This window comes from Stigmatopora nigra, chromosome 9 (assembly GCF_051989575.1).
Source record: "Stigmatopora nigra isolate UIUO_SnigA chromosome 9, RoL_Snig_1.1, whole genome shotgun sequence".
Taxonomy (NCBI): domain Eukaryota; kingdom Metazoa; phylum Chordata; class Actinopteri; order Syngnathiformes; family Syngnathidae; genus Stigmatopora; species Stigmatopora nigra.
Window position 1 is genome coordinate 8,535,306 of NC_135516.1, and position 20,947 is coordinate 8,556,252.

At 38.4% G+C, this 20,947-nt stretch overlaps 3 protein-coding genes across 4 annotated transcripts; all 3 read left to right on the top strand.

The window, feature by feature from the left end:
- Positions 1 to 8,629, top strand: LOC144201912 (carboxyl-terminal PDZ ligand of neuronal nitric oxide synthase protein-like). Of its 2 annotated transcripts, XM_077724748.1 has the most exons (10): positions 1 to 452; positions 685 to 756; positions 2,981 to 3,070; positions 3,144 to 3,202; positions 3,761 to 3,869; positions 4,572 to 4,701; positions 5,407 to 5,528; positions 5,714 to 5,875; positions 6,340 to 6,508; positions 6,768 to 8,629. In XM_077724748.1, the coding sequence occupies exons 1-10, from the start codon at positions 348 to 350 to the stop codon at positions 7,280 to 7,282; spliced, it is 1,533 nt and encodes a 510-aa protein (XP_077580874.1). In that variant the 5' UTR covers positions 1 to 347; the 3' UTR covers positions 7,283 to 8,629. The 2 variants fall into 2 exon arrangements, with proteins under 2 accessions (XP_077580874.1, XP_077580875.1); XM_077724749.1 differs by lacking the exons at positions 1 to 452; positions 685 to 756 and adding an exon at positions 1,535 to 1,683.
- Positions 8,630 to 11,421: 2,792 nt separating this feature from the next.
- ddr2b (discoidin domain receptor tyrosine kinase 2b) lies at positions 11,422 to 17,244 on the top strand. The gene is made up of 15 exons (XM_077724268.1): positions 11,422 to 11,522; positions 12,140 to 12,377; positions 12,463 to 12,610; positions 12,700 to 12,802; positions 13,260 to 13,443; positions 13,521 to 13,761; positions 13,848 to 13,913; positions 14,401 to 14,537; positions 14,619 to 14,826; positions 15,130 to 15,344; positions 15,418 to 15,548; positions 15,983 to 16,189; positions 16,273 to 16,507; positions 16,729 to 16,878; positions 17,017 to 17,244. The coding sequence occupies exons 1-15, from the start codon at positions 11,422 to 11,424 to the stop codon at positions 17,140 to 17,142; spliced, it is 2,490 nt and encodes an 829-aa protein (XP_077580394.1). The 3' UTR covers positions 17,143 to 17,244.
- A 1,208-nt stretch (positions 17,245 to 18,452) lies between these two features.
- Positions 18,453 to 20,816, top strand: hsd17b7 (hydroxysteroid (17-beta) dehydrogenase 7). The gene is made up of 9 exons (XM_077724362.1): positions 18,453 to 18,598; positions 18,897 to 19,100; positions 19,181 to 19,273; positions 19,367 to 19,481; positions 19,805 to 19,999; positions 20,071 to 20,175; positions 20,265 to 20,321; positions 20,406 to 20,504; positions 20,606 to 20,816. The coding sequence occupies exons 1-9, from the start codon at positions 18,564 to 18,566 to the stop codon at positions 20,696 to 20,698; spliced, it is 996 nt and encodes a 331-aa protein (XP_077580488.1). The 5' UTR covers positions 18,453 to 18,563; the 3' UTR covers positions 20,699 to 20,816.
- The last annotated feature ends 131 nt before the right edge of the window (positions 20,817 to 20,947 follow it).

Sequence of the window (20,947 nt, forward strand, 5' to 3'; positions counted from 1 at the left end):
ACTTTGCTTGTCTCTTCCACCCACTTCCAAGGATGACAAGCGACGTTGAGCATTGAAACAAATATACACTCTTGATGGCGAGCTTGGAGGAAACAACTGCCATCACGTGTCTCGTCACCCCCAATCCCACAACAGTGACACGCAAATCCTCCGTCGTGCCTTCGAGGAGGACGCAGGCTCTCTGGCTACTGCGCACATCACATCGATCAGCGATCAGTCATCGATACCGATCGACCCGGATGACCTCCAATGAGTGACTGTGCGCAGAAAGATGCGCATCCGTTCTCGTCTTTAGCGCGTCTGAGGCCAAACAAGTATCGAGTCTGCAATCATTCCATCCAGGAGCCATGCCAGGGGTGACCAAGTATAATTTGGTGGATGACTGCCTCGATTTGAGGATCCCCATGCATAACGAGGACGTGTTCCAGCATGGAGTCTCCTTTGAGGCAAAGGTTAGTGGTATTACTTGCACTCTTAGTCATATGAGGTCTGCATCATTTGCTCCTACGCTCTGCAAGATTATGGCCATTCTGCACTAACGTATCCAGTCCACCATAACAATGTCTTGATTTATTTTAGGTTACTCATCACTTTTTTTGTCATTTTGTGTGACATCAGGAGTTTTAACAGAGTAACAAGTGGACAAGTGTCTTTAAACATCCATTTCTTTTCTGTGTTTTGCAGTATATTGGCAGCTTGGAAGTAGGTCGTCCCGGAAGCCGAATGGAAATAGTTGCTGCCATGAGACGAATCCGAGTAAGAACTTGTTAAATATTTTATCCATGTGATTGTTTTATGGCTGTAACACACCCTTTAGATCATTCATTCAGCAGTATTAATTTCAATTTTGAGTAGAAGTTATAAAATTACATCTAGATTGGAACTTTATGCTTGAGGTTTATGTGCCATGGCATTTTAAAATTCAATACCTTGCCAGGCTTCGGTCCAGACGAGGCCAGTGACTGCAGAGCAATTACTTCTCACTGCAGTGTAGTAGGCAGAGGAGAGGAGAGGATTTACTAGCTGCTGGTCTCAGATCTAATCTAACATCCAACTTATTGAGTCGCAGCGAGCTCAGTCATGTCCTCGATGACACGCAGTGAGGATTTAATCCTCATTGGTAAAGTGATGCCTCTTTGGCATATGTTGAGGAACAAAAAAAAACATTTTTCTCAGTCCAAATTGCTGATGCAACAGTGTTGTCTAAAATAAAACAAAAATAGTACTACATTTCATATTTGCCACTTTTGTGGATGTATAGATGCAATGTTTTTCACTCTTCCACTGCAGTTCAGAACTGTATTGCTTTTATGTTGATCCAAAATGAACAGTATAACTTTCATGCACAAAAAAATTCATGTCGATTTAAAATCATTGCTTATTCTTGCAATTATAATTATTACTTATAGGATCTTATTGTTGGGGTTGCTTGGTTTTGTGCTTTTTTTCCCCTTGGTGTCCTATCCGAATGATTGCCCATTGTGTTTAGCTGTCGTTTCTCAGCCCCTGGTGTGTTTTCCAGGTGTTCCTAATTGTCTCTACAACCCATGTCAGTCTATTTAGTGTGATTATTCCCCCATGGTTGGAATGATTGCTTTTGTTTGTCCACCCCATGTTTCCACATTACCGCAATCCCTGGTCCATATATCTCGTTCCTCGCTTTCCTGTGTCTCCCCTTGTCAGGTTAGGTTATGTGATTTGATTTCTAAGTCTTTGTTATTTTAAAAGATCCTGCTTTAGTTGTTAAAGTTTTAATTTTGAGCACCACTTCCCTCGTCCTCGCCTTTGGGTCCTATTCCCCGTTTCCTTGCCTCGATGTCATGCTAAAAGAACTAACACCTACATTAAAGAATGCTTTAGAGTGTTATTTGGGGCTGGAACTAGTGTTTATTTCTGCATTTATTCATTTTAGTTCTTACTAATATTGTATTCCTTTTCAAATGATTAATACCATAATAAATTAGTTACATCCTCATCAATGCATTAAATATCTCCTTTAAAAAGAAAAAGAAAAAAACTATGGCAATGTTTGTTTTTTTTAATTAACAAAAACAGTGACATGCTCTGTAAAGGATTAAAGATCTTAAGTATCAACTTTTGAAGAGTTGGGAAAATCATGCAAACCATACAGGGAAAACCCACCTGGGATCAAACCTACAATCTTAGAACTGTGAGGCTGACGTGCTAACCACTCGCTCACTGGGCTGCCGCAATCTGAGTTGTGAGACGTAGTAATTGCCCTCTGACACCCATTGTGTACGTAATATATGCACTCAAGCTTTGCAGGGAAACCTTCCCCTTTGCCACGTCAGAAAATGTCCTCCTGAGTGGTGAGTAAGAGTGTATGACAAGATGTATTATTCAAGTGGATATTACGCACGCACATCACGGGTAGTAGATAAAATTGCTCCTGAGTTATTGCCTCTGACATCACGGCCACTTGCCGCCTGACTATAAATAACAGCGACTTGATTTGAAATCCTGATGGATCGATTTCTGTCTAATGTGTCAGGATGGGTCCGATCAACATGAGGACAAAGTGTACTAAATAGGACAAGTGAACTATTCTCAATTGACATGAGTTGAGCCTTGTGATCAATTAGTCATTTTTAACTTGATTTGTGATTTTAAATTCATTGTGGCTGCTAGGGAGGGATGTCTATAGACCATGCTCCATCATTAATCATGAAGAGGGAGGAAAATGAGCTAAATATCTCTATATTTGAACTTGGAATCTGAAACCAACCACAAGGAGAAACGGAAAGGATAACTGTGTTTTCTCAGTCTCACATTTCCTTTAATGAAAAAAGTTCTATCTGGATGATCCCATTTGGCTTTTCCCATATATCATCTGTCACTGTGTAAATAGAGCCGTCTCCGTAGAACTAGTAGGGTATTCATCACTCTCTTCTTCAACCTCTTTTACTTTACTTGATTGATTGATCTTGAAATGCATACACGCTATTGTTTTGTTTTGCAGTATGAATTCAAATTGAAGAACATCAAGAAAAAGAAGGTCAATATTGTGGTTTCTACAGATTTTGTCAAAGTGATACTAAGAAAAAAGAAGGTCAGTCCTATGCAGAATCATTTAATATTGCAATGAAAACGATCTAACAGTTTTTTTTTACACGTCTTGACAGCGAAAAGGTTGGACGTGGGATGAGAATACAATCCTGGTGACACAAGATCCCATAGTCAGGTGAGGCCTGAACTAAAAACATACCATATTTTCTGCTCTATATACCACATTGGAGTATAAGACGCATATTCAATGAATGAACACTTATTAGATGCATAACATTATAAAGCACAGTAGTAGTGGGAGGGAGTAGTGGGAGTAGTGGGAGTAGTGGGAGTAGTGGGAGTAGTGGGAGTAGTGGGAGTAGTGAGAGTAGTGGCAGTAGTGGCAGTAGTGGCAGTAGTGGGAGTAGTGGGAGTAGTGGGAGTAGAGGTTTGAGATTGTGATATACATATAGTAGAGGACCTTTGCCAAAACTAATTTCATAATGTGATTAACCAGTATTATTAATATATTAGGCGCATCAGATTACTATAATGCCCGCTCTTGGCATCTGAGAAAATTGGAGTCTTCAGTTGGGTAACTTAATCGGACTGCTGGCTGCTAATCATTCACTGCCATTGACACTAATGCTTTGACTTGGAGGCCTGCCGATAAATGATTGCAATCGCCATCAGTAAGAGTGAATGAATTCATTAAGAAATGAAATGAAAAACCTTTGCACTCTTTTGCCACCAGGATTTTTTATGTCTCACATGATGCACAAGACCTAAAGATCTTCAGTTATATAGCAAGAGATGGAGAAAACAATAGCTTTCGCTGTAATGTTTTCAAGTCAAAGAGGAAGGTGAGTTGAATTCGCATCTAGTTTAATGAATTTTTTCCCCAAGACGAAGATGATTTCTCAATGATACCTTCACCATGGAGACGAGACAGACGGGGGCTTAGCTGGAACTGGATATTAATGATTCCCGTCGGAAGAGTAACGTGTGCTGTGCCTGTCTAGAAAATTAGATTTTTTTTTTCATCGACCATCTTAAGTCTGAGCTTCAGTTCTGTGTTATTTGACAATTCAGAGCTGTTTTTTAATGTGATGGGGCATATCTTAATATTCTGACCGGGTTGTGAGGGGTGCTGGAGCCTATCCCAGTTAACCACAGGCACCAGGCAGAATCAGTGGCCAGCCAATCGCAGGGCACAAGGAGACAGACAACCATTCAAAATGGATTGGAACTCTAGAGTTGATGAATTGCGACAAACAGTAACATTTTTATACATAAATTGTGCATTTTTCTTAAACATGAGGTGTAATTGAAAAGTATTAGTTACTTCCTTTTACAGAATCTTGACTTTAGCACGTAATTGGCCAATTCATCACTATAGCAGCGGAATCAATACTGAGCAAGCGAAGGTTCCCTTGTTTGCTCCCCCCACCACCACTCATGCGTTCCCCCCAGCAATCCTTTTCAATCTCATTTTCTTCTCACCGTCTTACTTTCTTTCCATTCCGCAACTGAAAATAGAAAAACCTTCCTGTCTCCCTTTGCAGTCTCAGGCCATGCGGATTGTGAGGACGGTTGGTCAAGCGTTTGATGTGTGTCACCAGCTGACCCTGCAGAAGAAAACAGAAGAATCGGACGACGAAGAGGTGAAGGAGAAGCAGCGGGAGGCAATACCAGGTCAATCACAAAAGCCTGTCTTCAATTTCTGGCTTTATCAGACACCTTCAAAATACAATATATCACATTCTTTAAATCACAGGTTTTTTAAGTGGCGGCCCTAGGGCCAAATCTGGCCCACCGAGAAAGTGAATCATGAATTCCGACTCAAATTTAAATGAGATATATAGGGAATATTTCCTGTTTTCCCCTTTTGAAAATCAATTAGATATCCAAAATTATTTTTTTGTCTTTTTGTGTTGTTTTTAGTTCAAAAATCATTTTAATATCAGTTTTAGATCTATAACGACCTTTTCCTTTTTAAATGAAAACCTAAAGGTTAAAACACAAGACAGATTTAATATTTGCCCTCACTTTTTTTAATCAAAAAACATTTCAAATATCCACTACAAGAGAATATTTACTATTAAAAAGCTCAAATAGAAGATTTCTACTCATTTTAATGTCCAAAAAATGATCTCTCCACAATCAGGAAAGCTATAAATTCATTAATCGCTAAATTTTGGCATCCCAATTGGAAGACACAACATCCCCTCGGCACAAAGCGCAACTACGTCGTGGCCTGTGACAAAAAATGAGTTTGACATCCCTCCTCTAAACGATACTTTTCATTAGCTTACAGCTGCACTTTATTGATCACTCTACGATGCCCCCTTAGATGAGCTGCACGCCATCTAAATGCCCTCACTGTCTGCTTCTCCACAGCCGATAAGAGGTTGGCTTTGTCCGAGGAGACCGACCTTGAAGCCACAACAGAGGAGAGTATCGAGTGCAACACTTCATCAGACCCGGAAAGAAACAAAAAGGTCCTTGGTGGTATTAGAAAGGTAGAGATCGTAAACTGTGCTTGATCATTAGTGCCACTAACTATTGGGCTTTCACACACAAATGAGACCATCCCCTTCCCAGTGACATTTACAAACGCTTTGCGAATTTACAAGCGCTGGACATTTGATCTAAGCATCTAAAAAATTCATCTCCCAATCACAGTAGTCTTTTGTCTCCCCTGCAGTGCTCCAGTGCTGGCTCACTTCTGCTGAGCTCCCCAGCCAGTAAAACTTCTTTTGAGGGCAAGTCAGCTGCAGAGGCTCACTGTGCTTCAGACCACCAGGTTCATTTCTTGCAGAAGCAGTTAGAGCAGCAAGAGCAGCAGGCATTGGCAGCATCAGCCCAGGTACTCGGGATGTGAGTTATAGACACTAGAATATATGAATAGCAAAAATGCAATTGCAAGACAGTAAATCCCACCTTTCAAATGGTACATTTATAAAACCACATGTAAAGTACTGTTCTTTTAGCCCAGAGGTAGGGAACCTATGGCTCGGGAGCCACATGTGGCTCTTTTGATGGGTGCTTATGGCTCTCCGCTAAACTGTGAGCTAAAATCTGGACACTATGTCTAGAGTTTATTTAATCTTCCAGTTTTTTATGAAACCTTTCTGCATGCATGCATCCCATTGATTAGCATCAGGGTAACAATTTTGTCAAGTGAATTCTGGGACTTTTTCTATTTTGAAGGCAGTGAAATGACGAAAAATGCATGTGTTTTCATGTATTTTTACTTCAAGTAAATTCTGAGTATTTATTATAGTATTCCATTTCACAATGAACTTAAAACTAACTGTTGGATTTCCTCAGGTACATGTGCTGCGGGGACAGCTCTCTGTGGAGGTTTGTGCACGAAGCGAGGCCCAAATGAGAGTGCAGAAGTTGCTTCAGCAGAACACAGACTTGCTGCAACACATTTCAACGCTGGTCAAACAGATCCAAGAACTCGAGTTGAAAACGGGTGGTCAATTAACATCCAGTAAGTGCAACAACCTTCTAGAGTCTGTATGTCTTTTCATACTCTAACGTGAATAAAGCACATCATGGAAGAGGTCATTGATTGGGTAACATAGGGCAAGATGTCAGGGTAAGACTATAAAAGACAGTTACTGATAGTAACGAGAACTCTTTACTTTTCAAAAGTAACTCGAACACTGCTTTTCAGTGCCCTGACTTATGGAGCTTTGTATTGTATTGTATTGTATTTGTACTGTAATGTATTTATTTTATGTTCTCAGTGGGCTCGCAGGACAGTCTTCTGGAGATTACTTTCCGTGCACGCCCCCCCAGCACGCCCAGTGAGCCCCTCACCCCGTCCCCTTCTACAGACCCCTCTTCAGGTTCTCAATTCCAGCACCAGATCAGCGACAGCGCTTGGGTTTCTTGCTCTTCCAGCACCACCGGCGCCGAAACCAGCCCTCTGGGCTTTGGTGGTGGCTGCAATGCGCTTCGGCTTGAGTGCTTCCGGTTCTCTTCCCGAGTTCCTGACGGCCAGGAGCGAAGCCCTGGAACCGGCGACGCCACGCAGGATGACAGTCCGTCGCAGGTCGAGCCGGTCCTGGGAGCTCTGGAGCTGCTCCGGTTCCGGGAATCGGGAATCGGATCGGAATATGAATCCAACACGGACGAGAGCGACGACCGGGACAGTTGGGGACATGGAGAAGGAGGTGGGCTAGACGGTACTGTTCGACTCTTTAATGTGCTGAATACTGAGAGTTTGTCAGACTGCTTAGGAGATGAGATTGCCGTGTAAAAATACAAGACTGCACAAAGCATCCTTTTTGAAACGGGTCAGCGACTTACAAAAATGTTAAAAATTGGGAATGTTTTGGCAAATGGATGTGGAATCACACTTGCATGTTAAATAATCAATGTAATCCAAGTAGCAAGAATTGTATTGTCTAAACCACAGCAGAGGCTCATGAGAAAACATTTTTGTTGTCGTTTGTTGTGTTTCATCTCCACATTTGAGTAGCCAATGACAGCGTTAGGTTTAGGAATCCTTTTCATTTGAGAGCTCTCCTAAAGAGAGAGGAGACATGATAGTACACTGCCGGCCCTCTTGTTTGAATGGATTAAATTATCTGTAGTTGTCAATGGCAGCAAATTGAGGAGGATTTTATTTATTTTCCACAAATACATTTAAATATCTTTTCAGGGTCTTTGCCGTACAGGCATTTGCTGCTTTTTGGCTTGACTTGAATAGAAGAAAAGCAGGATTTCACCTGAGACCTGGCATTTCTAGCCAGTGGTTAATTGAAGCACTGTGTAATGGAGGTTGTTGGAGACCGAGTGTTTTGCTGATAACAAGCTTCTGCCTCCTTATATAGCTCTGTGATCTATTGCAGTTTCATACAGCATTCGCATGCATTGCAATGTGCAATTTGTGCCGGCTGTTCTAGTTTTTCTTCTATGTTCAGTGATGTATGCGTGTGTACAATGTGAACAGGCCTTGGCGACATGACTGCTCTCCATGTTGTTGCCATACCAACCATAGGGTGCTAAAAACGGTGGTATGACGCATTCAGCAAGGACTTTTGTCACGTTTTTGAAACGTGGCAGAGATGTCTTTGCTTTTTGTGCATGTGTACACTGAGAATATTTTCTTGCCCAAACTAAAAATGTGCAAATATATTTTATATACATGCGATGCTGTGTGTGAAATAGCTAATTATGAAAATAACCGCAATATGTAGTTTGTAACATTTGCTTTGGACATTGCCTTAAAAAAAGCAATATTTGACCAATTAGATGTTTTTTAATATAGATAAATCCAAAAATGTGATGGGATATATAGATGTTGAAAATAAATCTAGATGTTAAATCTAAATTTAAATGTTAAGGCTAAATAATCAGCTAAAACGTTGCAGTTGGATGTAAATATAAATGTTTAGGGTGAAACTAAACAATTAGTTAAAACACATATTACATTAAAGGAAACCTGATTTAATTTCATCCAAAACACTTATGTTGAACATTTTGATTTACTAGATTTAACATTTAAATGTGATAATTTCATTTATTATTCACATTTACTATTTCTGTCCCAGTGGAGGAGTGGTTGGCGCATCACCCTCACAGTTCTGAAATCGAAGGTACACTCCCAGTTAACTGCGATAGGGTCAAGCACCCCTGCAACCTTTGTGAGCCTAAGCAGTACAAAAAAAACAAATCAATGATTTAACTACAGATATTGATGTATCTTTGTAGACATGCACAAAAGTCATTGTAATATTCACATCACGTTTTGAAACATTCTTTGAAGCTAAATGTAAAAGATTGTTGCTGAATTTTTTCAGCAATTACCACACAGCATCTTTGCTTTAATAGTCTGCTTACATGAAGTGTACTGCAAGATGAAAGTGCACTTAAAAACATACCATTGATGTACCGCATTGTGGAATTAAACATATTTCTTCAAATGTGTTCTGTGGAACTTGATAGTGATAGTGGGCGCATAGCCAGAAACTGCCTGCTCATTTTACTGGGTGTTTTAACAGCCCATCTCCTCAACCCAGTGAGATTTCTCTACGTCAACATAACGCCTATTTTTCACTTGAGAGGATAAGCGCCAGTCTCATCATTCTCCCTCGCGGATGCACTTTGGATTAACGTTTTTCATTTTAAGTGAAATGTCTCCCAAAAAAAAAAAACTCCATCTTGAATTGCTGTGAGGCTCGGAACATGAAAGATGCTATTGCATTATGGTCCAAAGAGATTAAAGTGTATCCTCCTAATTCTCTTTAGACTTTTTTGTTCATGCTGCAGTGCTTTATGAGAGAAATTATATAAAGGCAATGTTAACCTGTTTTCATTGCTAGGATTTTTTTAATCATGCCAACAAATTTGCGAAACTATGTCGAAGATAAAGAACATTTTGACATTGTACATAGATAATATTAAACCATGCAGTTTCTAAGAAAATGTAATGAGACTAAATTTATGATTTGCTAGGAAATATTTTTGAAAAAAGTCTAGAGTACACATTGTAGTTGTCATTTATTCTCATGTTCCACCTCTCATAATGGCCAAATAGAGTCTAAACATAAAATATTCTCTTGTAACTGTGGCAATATTTGTTTTAATAAACGTAATAGTAATTCAAATAATGATATTTTATGGAAAATGCCCCAAAAAAATGCACGGCAGTAAATAATATAATAGGCTGGACTTGATATTGAAATGAATGAATAAATAAAATAGTCAAGCTTAGTGTAATTCTTGCTTCATTATGCATCTCAACAGAATGAGACAAATATGTATTTATTTTGTTATTTGCATAAATGAATTTGCCCTTTTTAGTAGGCAATGACGATTGTATAAACAGTTAGCTTTTATTCCTGAGAAAAAGAAGGTTAACATTTGCATGCATTTTATTGTGATTGCACCAAATATAGTCAACACCAAATTAATTAATGTCATAAAAATGTTATTTTGGATCAGTAAACTGAGTTCATCAAGCCTGTCATAGTTACTTTTGTTTACTATGTGTTTCACTTCAAATTCAATCATTATCTTTGGACAAAAATGCTCTGCCATAAGATAAAACACACAAAAAATCACATCTTCCTACCACATCTGCTATTAGTACTACCTTTGTAGACCATAATTTCAACCATTTGTAAATCAGGTGAAATTCTGGGAGGTTGGCCTCCTCCTCAAAACCCCAAAGTGTTATTTTCTCAGTTTCTTTCCACCAGCCTCCGTTTCCTCTCCCTCTCTCACTTCTTTTCACTCTCAAAAAGTCCAGGAGAGGCCATTCGACAGGAAGATGTGGACTATTAACTCAGCCTGATGACTTCCTAACAGGAAAATAATCACAGGTAAACCTAATTCATATTTTGGAGATCATTCTTTTAATTCTTTAGTTTATATTTAGCCTCCATCCTTACATTGACGGAACATACCGGTCCACCATACAATCAAAGTAGCCCATCACTACACTGGAGAATGTCATTGTTTTATTTCTATTTAATATCTTCATTCATAAGCCTTCTTGACAAAAAAAATAACACTGTAAATTCACAAATTGGATAGAAATGAAATCATATTTGCATTCTGAAGAGAGCAGGATGGACTGTAGGTTTTACCCTTCAATTTCCACATTCTTCTGACATAAAACAGGTGTGAAGTCACAACAGTCATGGGGGGTAATGAGGCCACCCGCCATGTTGTCTTTCTCTTTCTGGCTGCCACAGCACACTGTCAAGTTAATCCAGGTAGGCATTCATCTCATATTCTCTTATCTGTTTATTTGCTGCCAATCAATGTACTTTTTTTTAATGATCATGTTGATAAGTTGCCAATGTGATCAAACCACACAATGCAGATGGGGCACATAATCTTAAAATACCTTTTACACAGTAACAAGTCAAAAAATCGAGGAGATGGGAATAAAGTACAGACTATTATGTGTGTGCACGCGTGGTTTTCTCAATGTAAGACAGCAAATACAGCCCAAACAGGGAGACCTTTCACAAGCGGTTTCCAGGCGTAGTCGTGGGCAGTCTCCCCACTTTTAATATTTTCACAACCTAAGGCGTTGTTGTCCTGCTGCTTCAATAGAAGACTTTTTATTGAGGACGGGTCTCCATACAGAAAACTCAACCGACTGCTTTACTATATACATTTTTAAGATTCTGTCACAAAATAAAAAGCTCCACATTCAAAAGCCAAACACGAGCTTCACGTGGTTGTGGTGGAGAGAAAAAAAAAACGCCGAAGGGCACCTACACAGTTATACCTCTGTTCCGAGAAGGAGGCCTTGCAGGGCTGCCGGAAGGGGAACGCGCCGTAAAAGCACGCTTCCCTTGTAAATACATGGACTGTATACAAACCCTTAAGGTATGTGAATGTTTTCATGCATCAAGGATGCCTTGTGTGCTTGCAGAAATGTGTCGTTATCCACTGGGTATGGCTGGAGGACAGATTCAAGATGAGGATATCTCTGCTTCAAGTCAGTGGTCAGATTCAACTGCTGCAAAATTTGGGAGGTCCGTACATACTTGACTGCTTCATCATTGTCATTTTACAGCATACTGTATTTTCACGACTATAAGGCGCACTTAAGTCTTACATTCTCTCCAAAATAGACAGTGCGCCTTATAATCCAGTGCGCCTTATATATGGAAAAAACAGAAAACCAAAAACGAAAAACCACCACTGTTGGAGATTAAAAAAACACAAATGCCTGAACTGAAACAATACTGTTAAATATGCAGATGCCATCTTTGTTTACAAAATCCTCCATCATCATATCATATAGCTCCTCCCCCACTGCAAGATTTTATTCAAAAAAATCCAAAACATCAACAATGGCTGGCTCTAGAAGTGACTGTGTAGTGAGTGCTTCATACCTGGAAGTCAATAGCAATTACCGTATTTTCACGACTATAAGACCCCCCTAAAAGTCTTAAATTTTCTTCAAAATAGACAGTGCGCCTAATAATACAGTGCGCCTTATGATAGTGTGCCTTATAATACAGTGAGCCTAATAATACAGTGCGCCTTATATATGGAAAAAATGTCATTCATTGAGGATGCGCCTTATAATTAAAAAAAATATATCATCATAATTAAAAAAATATATCATCGTATTTATGCTTGGCAGGCTGGATTTCGACAACGGCGATGGAGATGGTGCTTGGTGCCCTGATATTTTGTCTGAATCAGACGGTTTTAAAGAATATCTCCAGGTGGATCTGCGCTCACTTCATTTCATCACCCTGGCGGGCACGCAAGGGCGCCACGCCGACGGCATGGGTAATGAATTCGCCCAGCGGTACAGGATCAAGTATAGCCGTGATGGTGGCAATTGGGTGGGTTGGAGCGATCGAAAAGGGCGGCAGGTGAGCACCCTAGGGGGTCGTTGTACTCTTGTATGGAGAGAAGAGTGACTCCAATGCATCAATTGAAGAGATTTTCATCCACTAGGTTATTGAAGGCAATCGAAATGCATACGATGTGGTGCTTAAGGATCTGGAGCCGCCTATTATCGCACGATATGTTCGCTTCATGCCGTTAACTGACCATTCGCTGATCGTGTGCATGAGAGTGGAGCTCTACGGTTGCGAGTGGCTGGGTTGGTCCTCGTCTTTGGTTTTATTTACTGCTAATGTCAGTCTGTTGGTAAAAACTGATGCTTAATTGTTGTATCTGTTTTGCTTTTAGATGGTTTGATGTCGTACAGCATCCCAGAAGGGCATCGAATGAACTACCGAGGACTGGACGTCTTCTTTAATGACTCTGTGTACGATGGCGCATCCTCTGAAAAGTGAGAAATTTCCGTATTTAACCAACGGGAGTGCAATCACCAATTTCTGAATGATAGGATAACGATTCTTAATATATTTGCCTGTCGGCCTGATTTTATTGAACGCTTTCTTGTTCAAATTATGCCTTTTTTAAAACCCATTTTTAACACACATTTAGGTCATTGCCTGTAAGTGAGGATTGACAGCCAGTATTCCCAGTTTAAATTGTATTGTTGTTTTATCCTGGGATATTGATTCAAACTGACTGGTCACATTATACTGATTTAAACTAGTTGGGTTTGTAAGAACTATCTAAAAAAATGTTTTACAAAATGAAACAGAATTTTCTAATTTAATTCAACATATAACAATCCATTTGTATTGATTGGGGATGGCCGAAATTAGACAGTATTTATTGTTAGGAGCCTCCATTTTTTTTCTATTTGATTTGCTGCTTAATTTATTTCTCCTTACCAGACTTACAAATGGTTTGGGCCAACTGAGTGATGGAACTTGGGGTCTGGATGATTTCTTCCAAAGTCATATCTACGGAATGTGGCCGGGGTACGACTACATCGGCTGGAGCAACAAGAGCTCTCCCAAAGGTTACATAGAAATGACATTTCAATTCGACCGTGTACGAAACTTCACTTCGATGAAGGTAAGAAGGCAAAAAAATCTAGACATTCATCTCATGTGGAAAATATTCATGGCTGCTTTTCCGTCACTTGTCTTCAGGTTCACTGCAATAATATGTACAGTCAAGGAGTGCGGATGTTCAAACAGGCAAGCTGTTATTTCCGATCAGGCTCAAATTGGGAATCTGACCCGGTGACCTTTAGGGGAAATGTCGACCACGTGAGCCAAAATGCACGTTTTGTCACCGTTCCTCTTGGGGATCGCACGGCAATTGCCATCAAATGTCGTTTTCATTTCGCTGATCTCTGGATGCTGTTCAGTGAAATTGCCTTCCAGTCAGGTGAAAGTGGATATTCAGGTCATGTTAGCTCCATACAATTTCTGTCCATTGTGATTTTTTTTTTTTGTGTGTGTGTTTTCTCTCAGGCTCAGCGGTGTACAACACTTCTTTGGCTCCTCGGAAACATGGTCACCCAACAAACACTCTTCCAGGTTTTATTTGTTTTTCTATATATATATATATATATATATATATATATATATATATATATATATATATATATATAAATATATATAATTTATCGAGCTGGCTTTTCTATGGAAGCAGATACTGCTCTCTTCTGGTGGTCTTTGGGATTCCTTCATCAAATTAAGTAAGGTTTTTGGTCATTAAAAAAAAAAAAAAAAAAAACTCATGGCCCAAATTGTCATGTCCAAAATAAAATAAAAAATACTATTTCAAATTCTTAAATTTTTTATATAGTAAGATCGAACAGATGAAATAAAATTAGGTTAAGAAAAATGAATAAAACATGAAATACACTCAGGCTATGACCCCAAAGTCTTTTACATTTTATAATGCTTTTTAATTCACTGGCATTGACAACAATAGGCGTCCAATTCATTCAACCTGGGAGGAGGGTCTATGATCACTCTATAATGAGATTATTTTACAACTATACCTTACCTTATTATTTAGGAGAGGATCCAACTCACAAAGTGGACGACAGCAATACAAGGATCCTCATTGGCTGCTTGGTGGCTATCATCGCTATTCTTTTGACCATCATAGTTATCATCCTATGGCGGCAGGTCTGGCAAAGAATGCTAGAAAAGGTGCAGAAAAAGTTCACTAATGCGCAATTTGGAAAAGTTTAAAACCAATGACTATGATCTATTTATTTTCATCTCACCAAGGCCTCCCGGAGAATTCTGGACGAGGAACTCACGGCCCGCCTGGCATTTCAGACACAGGCATTTTCAACCCACCGCTCCTCTTTATCCTCCTCTCTCTCCACCTCCAACTCCACATATGAAAGGATATTCCCGCTTTCCTCAGACTACCAGGAGCCTTCTCGCCTCATTCGAAGACTGCCTGAGTTTTCACATTTCAACGAACACATGGGTGAGGGCTCAGAAAATGAATATTTAGAGTGAATTTTGCGGACCAATGGTCTAGTGCAAGGGTCGGGAACCTTTTTGATGGAGAGAGCTACAAACAATCCTTTAAAAAAATACATATCATTTTGAAATGAATGATTACTTGGTCAATTTCATGGAAGTTAAGTGATTGTGAAATTATTCCACATTTAAATCCTTTCTTGGAACTGTAGTATTCTGTTTCATCTAATCCATAAAAAATAGCAAATTTGATTTTCTGCTCTAATATTAAATTAACCCATGCATGCATCTGTGTTTTCCGTATTAGGGCCAAGCAGCTCGTATAGGGCACTTGCAGCTGTGGGCTTCGATGGTGCCCCCCATTATGCAGAGGCAAACATCATAAACCAGCAAGAATCAGAGAGTAATTCCATCTCATCGGTTAATCTGGATATCTTTGCTGGTGTGGATCCATCCATTAGAGAGTTCCCCAGAGACAAACTCACATTCAAAGAGAAACTAGGAGAGGGTCAATTTGGAGAGGTGCATCTAATTCGCTGTCACTTTTTATTTGGGATGTTTGGAAATATGTTATTATTAAAAATGTTTTTCTTAGGTTCACTTGTGTGAAGCAGAAGGCATGCAGACCTTTGTAGATGATGAATTAGTATTTGGAGAAAGGAATATGGAAGCATCTCTATTAGTTGCGGTTAAAACCCTGCGCAAAGATGCCAACAAGAGTGCAAGGTAATATTTTTCTAACACAAAAACAAAGTGGGTAAAATAAAATAGAATCATAGGAGTGCCAAAATTATTTTTAAAATAGGAAGAAGAAGAAATAATATTGACATAAAGGCCTTGCAACTGAGTGCCGATTAATTCAGGGTGTTGTCCCCCGCCTGGTGCTCATAGCTAGCTGGGATAAGCTCCAACACCCCTGGTGACCTATATGAGGATAAGCAGTTAAGAAGAATGAGTGAAAGACTTTTATGAATTGTCTGAGCATTTTAATTTGTTGTGATAAAATATAACTTCAAGGTAAAAGGCCAGGAAAATTCTGGATGTAAGTATCTACTGTATTGTATTACTCTAGTCAAATAACATTTGTATTTTCTAACATATCAGTCAGAAAAGTCATATAAATGTATCCAATTTCTATTCTTTGTCTTATTATATTTTAGAAATGATTTCCTGGAGGAAATTCGAATCATGTCTCGCCTGAGGGACCCCAACATTGTCCGTTTGCGAGCTGTGTGTATGGACAAGGACCCTCTGTGTATGATCACTGAATACATGGAGAACGGAGACCTCAACCAGTTCCTCTACAATCTCCGGCTAAAAGATGTTGAGGATGGACAAAAGGAAAATGATGAGAAAAATACAGTCAGGTATGTTTTTATCTTTAATAAGGACACTTTAGTTTCAAAAATTGTTGATTAAAAGACCCTCTTTCTGCTCTTTTGGGCTTTAGCTACAGCAAACTGATAAACATGGCCATGCAGATAGCTTCTGGCATGAAGTACTTGTCCTCTCTCAACTTTGTCCATCGTGACCTGGCCACACGGAACTGTTTGGTGGGAAAGAACTACACCATCAAGATCGCCGATTTCGGTATGAGTCGCAACCTGTATCGTGGCGATTACTATCGAATCCAGGGACGAGCCGTTCTTCCTATACGTTGGATGTCTTGGGAGAGTATTTTGTTGGTGAGTGGTAACTCATTCTAGTGCTAGATGTGGGGGGGGGGGGGGGGGGGGGTGAAAACCTCATCATGTCATTTAGTTTGTTGTTTTTTACCCTTTACCTGACTCACTACTGTTTACAATAAGTCCAACAGTCACAATAGTTTTAGTAGAGTTATTTTCCATAAAAATGACATAGATGTAATCTTGAGATGAATTGTTATTCCTGTTTATCTGATTTACAGGGTAAATTCACTATGGCCAGTGATGTGTGGGCATTTGGGGTGACTTTGTGGGAGATCTTGACGCTCTGCAAGAAGCAACCGTATTCCAACCTCTCGGATGAGCAAGTCATTGAAAATACAGGCGAATTCTTTCGGGACCAGGGCAAACAGGTGCGCATTACAACCTTAAGCCTGTCAAATATACTTGAACCACTTATAGAGAATGAATGACCATACTTTTGTGTCACCACAATTACACAATGTTGAAATATATCCTAAATGTGTATAGTTTTTCTTCCATATTTCCAGGTGTATCTCCCTCAGCCACCATGTTGTCCTGATAATGTTTATAATGACCTGATGCTGAGCTGCTGGAAGAGAAATGCCAAACAGAGGCCAAGCTTTCAGGACATACACAGTCATTTTGGATCATAACAAGTGGGGCATTTACTTTCTGCCCAGTCAGAAATGCTTTGAGATATTATGTTATGTCTTAGTCAACCTTGCAAATGTTATCCGTTTTTTTAACTACTTTGCAACAAAGGGACTGTATGTAAAAATTAAACCGAGTGCAATTGAATATATCAAATTATGGAGACTGCTCATTAGCATTCAATATGTGTATTTATTATTTGTACTGCTTATTCATTGTCTTTTTTTTACAATTAATAGTTATTATTCTTTGTGTTTGAAACATTTGTGTAGCTTACATCTTAGTATTTTCTGTACTTGTATGTTTCAAATACATGTATTATAGATACTACTATCTTTTCAATAAAATGGATTTAGGTTACAGAGAGATGGGAAGTAAATCAGATTTAGTTTGAAGTCGATGTAGGTATGTATATATGGTTTGTCCTAAGACCTAAAATTATTTGTCCTTGGGTTTGAATTCTATGCTTTTATGAATTTATTCATTTATATTGAAGTCTAATATCATTTTATTTAATATCTAAAATTATCTCATCATTTATATCCTTGTAATTTGGCACAAAACAGACCCATAACGGCCTTTTCAAGTGTCTGAGTGAAACTTTCTTTGAATGAATGAATAATGCAACTCCTGGAATAAAAAAAATATATAATATATATATATATATATATATATATATATATATATATATATATATATATATATATATATATATATATATATATATATATATATATATATATATATATATATATCTATCTATATATATATATATATATATATATATATCTATATCTATATATATATATATATATATATCTATATCTATATCTATATATATATATATATATATATATATATATATATATATATATATATATATATATATATATATATATATATATATATATATATATATATATATATATATATATATATATATATATATATATATATATATATATATATATATATATATATATATATATATATATATATATATATATATATATATATATATATATATATATATATATATATATATATATATATATATATATATATATATATATATATATATATATATATATATATATATATATATATATATATATATATATATATATATATATATATATATATATATATATATATATATATATATATATATATATATATATATATATATATATTGAATTATTTAAATGGACTTGGCCTATTTTTGGCTTTCGGCACTTGCCGTCGTCTGATTTTGATTGGCCAGCCTTTCACGCCACGTCCCAACCCTCAGTTGTTGATTGGCTCCTGCTTGTTTACATCGGAATCGAACCATGAGACCCGTCCAAAGTGTACCACCCATTCGCGCAGTTTGTCTTTCACATTATTAAGTTGTTGAAATAACAGGAGCGAGCGTCAATCTGACATGGAAAAGGTTGTCATTGTAACCGGCGCCAATAGGTACGTCACATATCGGCAAAAAGTGATTGTGATCAGTAGCAAAAAATAGTCTCGATTAGATTACTGTGGTAAATGAAATGAGAGTGAATTTGCAAATGTGGCTTTAGTTTCATTATCTGTAAATTTTGGGGTCGTTGTTTTCATAAATCAAGTTACATTGTTTCATCCATTCATTTTCCATATCATTTATCCTCACAAGAGTCACGGGGGGTGCTGGAGCCCATCCCAGCTACAGTCAAAGACACTAACCAAATCATTATTTTTGTATTAATCTTTTCCATTTGTTATTTTTCTGCAGTGGGATTGGTTTAGCCTTGTGTGAAAGGCTTCTCAATGAGGACATCCAGCTCCGTTTGTGTCTAGCGTGCAGGAACACGCAACGGGCCAAAGCTGCCCGTTCTGCCCTGTTGGCGTCCCACTCCAAGGCCCGGGTGGACCTAGTACAGCTCGATGTGGGTTCTGTGGAGTCAGTGTTCCGAGCTGCACAAGAACTCAAAGCCAGGTTGACGCTTGTATTCAAGCGGACAAACAAAAACTGAAATGCTTGATGGTTTATTTTAATTTCTTTTCTTTTCTCCATAGGTATAAAAGAATTGACTTCTTGTATCTAAATGCCGGAATCATGCCAAATCCACAAGTGGATGTAAATGCTTTTTTCAAGGGTTTGTTCTCAAGGTAAAAGTCCAATTCATTAGGGAATTTGTTAAAGTTAAAGGGTGATTTATCTTAGTGCCTGCTCTAATGCCAGGTGTCCCATTTCATCACCAGAAACGTCATTAACATGTTTGCAACAGCAGAGGGTCTTCTAACACAACAGGACCAGCTCAACTCTGATGGTCTGCAGGAAGTTTTTGCCACAAACCTGTTTGGTCATTTTCTCCTGGTACACGCACCCAAAACAATATTACCCCTTTAATTACAGTTGCTGTCCCCAGTCCGGGGCGGACATACATTTTGGCCAATTTTGTTGCACCTTATAGTGCGGAAAATACAGTACTCTACTGTTTTTATTCTTTCAGTGCCATTGGCTAGGTCAAGTGAACAATCATAAAGCTATTAGATACTTAACTCTTTAAATTCGATTTAGATTTTCTTGCCAATGCTTGCATAACTTTCAATATAAAAATCCTTATATTATATATGTAAGCAGACTTTAACTTGTCTTTTTTTTGTTAGCATTATTTTTGATTGTTATTTCTGTGTTAGATCAGAGAGCTGGAACCGTTGTTATGTCAAGCGGGCCACACGTCACGTCTCGTGTGGACCTCGTCAAGCAACGCCCGCCGGACTGCCTTCAGTATCGAGGACATCCAGCACAAAAGTGGGACGGAACCATACAGCTCTTCCAAGTATGCCTCCGACATGCTCAGTGTGGCGCTCAACAGGCATAAGAACAGCCAGGTTTGCTTTAGCTCATCACTGTACTCACTTGTCAGGAAATGTTCTGTGTCTAAACTTTTTTTTTTCACAAGGGGCTTTTCTCTTCTGTGATATGCCCCGGGCTAGTCATGACCAACCTTACTTTTGGTATCCTTCCCTCCTTTTTCTGGACTTTAATCATGCCAATCATGTGGCTGGTAAGTATTGATTTTTGCAGCCAATGTTTCCAATGGCCCAATAGCCTGTTTTTTTCAAGGCATCATTTGTTATTTTATGTGTTGAATAGATCAGGATCTTTACAAATACCTTCACACTCACACCATATAATGGAGCGGGGTCACTGGTATGACAATGTCACTAAACCAAAATCATATACAATTTAAGCTCTTACAGTATTTTTAATATACAATTCTATGGATTTGTACAGCATTGGTTGTTCCTTCAAACGCCAGAGTCTCTGGATCCTAGAGCAAAATATCACAGCTTAACATCAGGATTTGGGGAAAACTACACACAGCCACGGCAAGTAAGTCTTTCAAAGTTCAGTGACTAATAAATAGGTTGATGCTATCAGGAGTGATGCTTCTTACAAATTGCTGTTCACAATGTGTGTTTGTGTTCTGTTAGATGGACATCGATGACAATATGTGTGACATGCTTTATGAAAAGCTTCTACAACTGGAGAAAGACATCAGGAGAAGACTTGCTGACTCCAATTAGGTTTAATGTAATGACATAGATGTGAATGTCATGGAAATGGTTAGTGCAGGAAATAATTGCACAATAGACAGATATTAAAATGTCCAATTCAAACCTAGGGGCAATTTAGAGTGTTCAATCAGCCTACCATGCATGTTTGTTTTTTTTTTGAATGTGGGAGTAGAACCCAGAGTACCTAGAGAAAACCCACTCAAGCCCGGGACAACATGCAAACTCCAAGCTTTTGAGACCTCCCCACGGACGGTGAAT

Excerpts from the sequence above, each read along its gene's own strand:
- LOC144201912 (XM_077724748.1), top strand. The coding sequence starts at position 348 with ATGCCAGGGGTGACCAAGTATAATTTGGTGGATGACTGCCTCGATTTG. Across the intron at positions 757-2,980 it reads CTGCCATGAGACGAATCCGA|TATGAATTCAAATTGAAGAA; the intron begins GTAAGAACTTGT and ends TTTGTTTTGCAG. Across the intron at positions 3,203-3,760 it reads ACACAAGATCCCATAGTCAG|GATTTTTTATGTCTCACATG; the intron begins GTGAGGCCTGAA and ends TTTTGCCACCAG.
- ddr2b (XM_077724268.1), top strand. The coding sequence starts at position 11,422 with ATGTGTCGTTATCCACTGGGTATGGCTGGAGGACAGATTCAAGATGAG. Across the intron at positions 11,523-12,139 it reads ACTGCTGCAAAATTTGGGAG|GCTGGATTTCGACAACGGCG; the intron begins GTCCGTACATAC and ends TATGCTTGGCAG. Across the intron at positions 12,611-12,699 it reads CTACGGTTGCGAGTGGCTGG|ATGGTTTGATGTCGTACAGC; the intron begins GTTGGTCCTCGT and ends TTTTGCTTTTAG.
- hsd17b7 (XM_077724362.1), top strand. The coding sequence starts at position 18,564 with ATGGAAAAGGTTGTCATTGTAACCGGCGCCAATAG. Across the intron at positions 18,599-18,896 it reads ATTGTAACCGGCGCCAATAG|TGGGATTGGTTTAGCCTTGT; the intron begins GTACGTCACATA and ends ATTTTTCTGCAG. Across the intron at positions 20,000-20,070 it reads ACAGGCATAAGAACAGCCAG|GGGCTTTTCTCTTCTGTGAT; the intron begins GTTTGCTTTAGC and ends TTTTTTCACAAG.